The sequence below is a fragment of the Xiphophorus couchianus genome, chromosome 18 (genome assembly GCF_001444195.1).
Source record: "Xiphophorus couchianus chromosome 18, X_couchianus-1.0, whole genome shotgun sequence".
Classification (NCBI taxonomy): Eukaryota; Metazoa; Chordata; class Actinopteri; order Cyprinodontiformes; family Poeciliidae; genus Xiphophorus; species Xiphophorus couchianus.
This window is the reverse complement of record NC_040245.1, coordinates 21804839-21810902: the sequence shown is the minus strand read 5'-3', so window position 1 is coordinate 21810902 and position 6064 is coordinate 21804839. Positions and strand designations below refer to the sequence as shown.

General features: G+C 42.1%; 1 protein-coding gene across 2 annotated transcripts in view; it reads left to right on the top strand.

The window, feature by feature from the left end:
* Positions 1-1151: 1151 nt before the first annotated feature.
* Positions 1152-6064, top strand: part of prkd2 (protein kinase D2) — a 55090-nt gene continuing 50177 nt past the window's right edge. The window contains exon 1 of one of the 2 annotated variants that reach the window (XM_027998942.1): positions 1152-2440. In XM_027998942.1, the coding sequence (XP_027854743.1) occupies positions 2120-2440 (321 nt within the window). In that variant the 5' untranslated portion in view covers positions 1152-2119. The remainder of the gene's footprint in view (positions 2441-6064) is intronic. The other variant, XM_027998941.1, reaches the window with a different exon arrangement.

Sequence of the window (6064 nt, the reverse complement as noted above, 5' to 3'; positions counted from 1 at the left end):
GTTATTCATTCCTCTCATTACCTTTTCAAGGCATGAAAGAACAACCAAACTTTAAAACTGGTTCAGATGTCAAGAGACTTTCCAGGAACCTCTGAGGCTCAGGCCTGACATGAACTGCCACGACGTTTGCATCGACTGAAAGTGTGTTAAAGTAATAAATGTTAATTTATTAACATGTTAATGTAATAAATGTCAATTTACTACTTTAATCCCTCCAGGAATAGCTTTCCCAGGGCACTTACCTCAAAACTATTACAGAAAAGTCAAGGACTGGTTATTACTGAGTCCATTCCTGGAAACCAACATATTTGCTTTTTTGCTTTTCCAAGAAAAGTTATCAAATATCCAGCTAGAATCACATCAAAACCCGGTTAATGGCTACGAAAAGCATGCAACTGGAGAGAAGCATGCTAATTCACATTTAATATACGTTTATAATGAAGTGTGAGAACACATCTGCATGGTGTCGACAACTAGTCAAAATTTAGCTCTACGTGCTCATTCCTACCTGATACTGTTAGTAACGCGCACCGATGGACATGATGTGTTTTATATGTGGTTTAAATGGCAAAAAAGTAAACATAAAAATATATCCTCCAACCGCACGAAACGGTGCCCTCTAGTGGCGAACGGAAGAAATGGTACATGCTCACATGTAGCAGCTGTCACATTGAGGTCTTCTGTCACAAAACCACCTTAACAGTACTTTGTTTTGTTTCATGTTTCTTACTAGAACTGAAAGCGTGAACACGGGAATAATATTATAAATTAAACAAATGGCTCCGAGAAGGAAAATGTGCTGCTGTTTTGACTCCTGATGCTTTTGCATGTCCCAAATTGCAAAACTTCTGGCAGATGATTAGATAACCACTGAGAAGTCGTCGCCATGGTGATAACCGCTCACCAAGCCTCGTTTGTGTTGTGTTGTGTTTTGTTTACCCCCAACCCGTCATCTTCCAGCGTTCCCATGCCCACTGAGCTTGTTTTAATGCAAGCTGACAACAAATTAGGATGTAAAAACAGCTCTGCGAGCAGGCAGTGATTCCGCTGCGAAAGGTGCGAGTGGTCAACAAACAGTAGAGAGAGACGACGTCACGGTGGTGGAAGAGGCACGGGAACGCAACTTTGTTATTGGAGTTGGGAGCAGGACGGGGAAGCGATGGGGAGGGAGGGTGTTTGAGCACGGAGCGGCCCCCTCGCCTCAGGCGGTGTAAGAGGATCTGCGCTGACCTCGTCTGAGGGACGGAACCAGCGAGCCAAACAACCCCAAACCGTGGAAGGAGAGAGAAAAAGGGAAGGGAGGGGAAATGTCTGCTGAGAGTTTAGAGTCAGAAGGTGGAACTTACTGGAAGTTTATTGGCTTCAGGTGGTGTCAGTCACGTTACTTCCTCCTTTGCTGCGGTGAGAGGGCAGGAGGAAGGGTAGGAGGGAGGCACCCTCACATCAGCCAGCTCCGTCTCTGCTTTTTCGCACAAAAAGAAGCCTGCACTTGGGTCTGAAAGTGAAACAGGGCAAGACTTGTAAAAGGGAGTGCAGCCTCTTGGTCTTTTTCATTCTCACGGTTTCCTGTTCAAGGAAGCCATTTTGTTACCCAGCCCTGGAGCAGATCACTTATACAAAGTTTGCCATTGTTTTCTCTCTCTCCCCTGCTCTCACCCACGGCTGGGGGAGTTTCACGGCTGGCTTTGGACTTTTTGCTCTGCAGAGCAACATCTTTGGAGCAAGCCGAGCTGAAGGAGGAAGGTGGAGGTGGAACAACAATGGTGGGAGGGGGCGTGCAGATCTTTCTCCCTTTCGGTGCGTCTTTTTCTCAAGCTTGTCATGCTTGAAGAATGACAGAAGTCAGACGACGTGAAACAAGTGCCTGAAAGGACGTGAAACTGCTTCCTGGATAATAATTTCTTCCTCGCTCCTCTGGAGGGAGGCAGACTAACGACCCAGGGGGGAACAGGGACTCTCTGCTCAGTGTGTGGATACCCATATTTCCTCTCTCCCAACAGGACAGTTTGAATGAGTGTGACTTTTCGCAGAAAAACCTCCACTTCACCAGGGTGTGTGCTTGTCTCTGTGTATGCTTAGAGCTCCAGGCAGTCGGCAGGGGAGAGCCAGTGGACTCTGAATGGCTAACGCGACCCCCTGCATGTCCTCAGGGGCAATGTCCCAGGTCTTCTTCCCCCCAGCAGGGGCCTCCCCACCTGGCTCAGCAGTGATGCAGACGGGGCCCCCCATATCCATGCCCTCTATGCCTCCTCAGGCTCCTTTTCCAATGGTGGATCCGACAGCAGGACACGTTGGGATGACGATTCCCTCAATGATTTGCAATCCAGACGGGGTGTCCTTCATCATCCAAATTGGTCTGACCAGGGAATCTGTCCTGCTGCCCCAGACTGCTGACCTGGCGTATGTGAAGCAAGTGGCCTGCTCCATTGTTGACACCAAGGTAAGACATGGGAACACCGGAGAGGGGAAGTTTGCAGGTGAAACGACAAAATGCGTATGATTTATTGATGTGCGGAAACCAGATTCATGAGTGAAAATATTATTCTTTTTTTTTTCACTGTCATTTTAAAAATAAAAAGTAAGGAGATGTACAAAAGTCTGAAAAATGATAGCAATTCAAACATTTCTTCTGCAAGGAAGAAAGCTTTGCATCCGCGGTGGGTTTGTGAAGCAGGCAGAGCGGGACTTTGACGGGTTTCATCCAGCTGTTTACCCATGGGGCCACACATGTGCTGCACAGGAAATAGCTGTTTATAGGAACACAGCGACATCACTTGTGACCTTCATGTAAACTGCCTCCTCATTACAAAAATGGATCTACAGGTGCCTCTCAATACATTAGAATATCGTCGAAAGTTATTCTACGTCAGTAATTATTAAAAGAAGTTTAAACCTTGATATTATTTTTATGGGAGCATTTCACTTTAGGATTTTGAATACAAAAATATCCCATTGAAAAAAACACACGACATGTCCACGTACTGTACAGTAAATACATTGGACACCTGATTGGGGTCTCTTTTGCAGTAATTACTGCATAAATGCGGTGTGACATGGAGGTGATTATAGCTTCTGTTGTTTCTGGTTCAGGTCTGGCTTAGGACAAGGAAAGGGACAGCTGTTGCCGCTGTCCTGGATTAAGTATGAATGTGGCGGCTCTGGAAGCTCCGGCCCCACCTGTAGTTTAAGTCTGGTGAATCTCCTTCAAATCCTGACTGGCTTTTACTTCATAATTCTCTCAAAACTGTGACTACCCTTCTTGTGTTTCTATCCTCACCTTTTCCCTCCACTCAACTTTCTGTTAATGTGCAAAGATTCAGCCTTCTGTGAGCAGCTAGCTACTGTAGCAATGCCCTTCTTAAGGAGGGAGTCGAGGACTACAGACCCATTCAATAAACTGAAAATTTACTTTGGAACCTCAGAAATGCGCTTTGTAAATTAATCACATAATGACAGATATCTGAAAGCCTTTATTTCTGTTAAGATATTTTCCCACTTACAAGTACTAAAAATAAGAAATGTAAAATTACAAACAGTAGATCAAACCATTAGAAACATATTTGAAATGGAAACATGGACTTAACAAAAAGAGCATTTAATAAAGGTTGTTATTTTTAATAGGAATTTTTATTCTGACAAGCGAGCCTCGTTTGAACTCATATTCTAATGTATTGAATATGACTATATAAGTAAGACAGCTTTGAAAGTCAGCAGTCTTCATTGTGTGGGTTGTGTGGGTCTTTGTGTGAAAACGAGGTAAAATGTTATTTATTTGTGGTATCTATTAATAAAATTTCCCAGGAATCTTAATTTTGGGGTTTAATCAACCTCTGAGTCATAGTCCTCGAAATGAATGGTCTGTGTTTAAATTAACTTCAGACTAATCAATGAATCTGGAGTTTCATGAGATGAACGTCAAAAGACATTCTTCATTTTGGAAGCATTATTTGTGGTTTGTTGTCATTTGGCTTTCTGAAGGTGTGGACTGGTTTCTTATGAGTTTATTATGGTTTTCCACTTCTGAAGTTGAAGTGGAAAAAAATCCCTTTTACTTTGTACACAGAGTAACTTTTGCATTTCAAGCCACATCAAGCTAGATTTTGATGAATGCTTCAGTCATTTAGCTTTTCCAGTGATGTTTTTCTCTTAAAATGAAATTCCCAGATGTCGAAGGATATGCCGCCATTCCCTGATTTAGTGTAAATATTTTAACAAATTATTAAATTAGACAACATTGGAAAGTTTTTCATAATAGTAATTGGAATGTTTTGTGGATATAAAGTGAAGTTTTCAAACCTTTGAAACCTTTTTGTTTCTGGCGGTAATGCACCATTACCACATGTCAACCATGGTGGTGGTAGCTTGATGGGTCTCTTGCAAAGCGAATGGAGGAGTGAAGATGCAGGAGGATCCCCGAAGCCTTCAGCTTCATCTCAAATAAACAACCAGATATTTAAAACTTCTGCAACTGTGCGTGTTGAACAGAAAACCAATTCCCACATCAAAGCTAATTTTGAAAGAAAGAAAGCAGGCTAAGGTTTAAAAATATTTTTTAAAAACATGTGCCCTGTGCTTAAGGGCCCACCTTTTACCAGGCAATCATCTACTGTAAATGATCTCTGATTTTTCATGTTCCAGACACAGATTGCGGTCTATTGACGAAATGCCAGAGCTCCTTGTCCTTGCGCATGCACGTTATTAAAATGACATGCATTATTTTTCATTCACTTGGAAACTCAAAACACTGACACAAAGGCAAGAGTTGGCAGTGACATCCTCTGTGCAACAGGAAGCAATGTGTGTTATTGGAAATCTGCTCTTTATTTAGGAGCCGGCGGCACGCATGGCAGCTAAACCGTTTCCAGGATGTATAAAGTTGGAAGGCTCCGCAGTTAATATCAGTTTTTAATCCATCGCTCGGGCTGGCAGGTGACAATCAGCTGATTACCCAGAGCTGGCTAAGAGAAGCTCTGTTAAGCTTACAGCAAATGTTCATTTTTCAGGAAGCAGTGGCAGTTCTCTCCAACCAGCATTAGCCACTGTGCTAATCAGTTATTTGGTTTCTCTGCAGCAGGCTTTGTTCTAGCTTGCAGTGTCAGTGTTTCCCTGTCATGCACCTGCATGTTCCTCCACCTATGGTTAACAAGCCTAAACATACAGCTGCGCGTTGCATTGTGTTGTGCTGTGTTTATGTCCAGCTCACTTCAGCTTCAGTCTTCCTCTTTTTTTGCATTTCCCCTGCACACGTTTCAATAAATTACTGGTTCTCTCCACCTAATTCCCTTTTTGAAGTATTATCAGACAAAAATCTATTTTTCAAAAGTCCAATACTCTGTAGCCACAAGTTCACTTTTTACCATATTTGGTCACACTGCTAACAGCCACTGACTTCAGTGCATTTTATTGTGAGCTTATGTGAAGTCAGTGCAAACTAGCATGTATTTGGGAAGTGGAGGGAAAATAAAAATCTGAACAGTATGACATACAAAATTAACTGTTTGCTAGACTGGCCCAGTCAAAGTCTAGAGCCTAATCCAGTGAAGAAAGATGCAGTTAATATACATTTTTTTGTCCACTCTGGCTGAGCATAAGCTACTTTGACAAGATGAGCGTGCAAAAAAGTTGGCCTACAGGTGGAAATAAAAAGTCTTGTAGCTGTACCTGCAGTGAAAGAGATTTCTATAAAGCATTGACTCAGAGAGGCTGAATACAGATCTACGCCAGCATGTTTTTTTCTTTTCCCCACATCAAAATTAAGCACTTTTGTTTGGTGCTGGTTGATGATATAAAATCCTACCCCAAAATCTGTTTGTTCAAATCAAATCAAATTTTATTTGTATAGCACATTTCAGCAGCAAGGCATTTCAAAGTGCTTTACATCATATCAAACACATAAACACGATGCAACATAGAATCAACAAAACACGACATTAAGTCAGGTTCCATCAAAAGTCCAATACTTTTGATGGAACCTGACTTCCATCAAAAGTATTGATGGAAGTCAATTTGTAATTGATTACAATTACAAATTTGTAATTGATTACGTTTCAAATACAATCCTAAA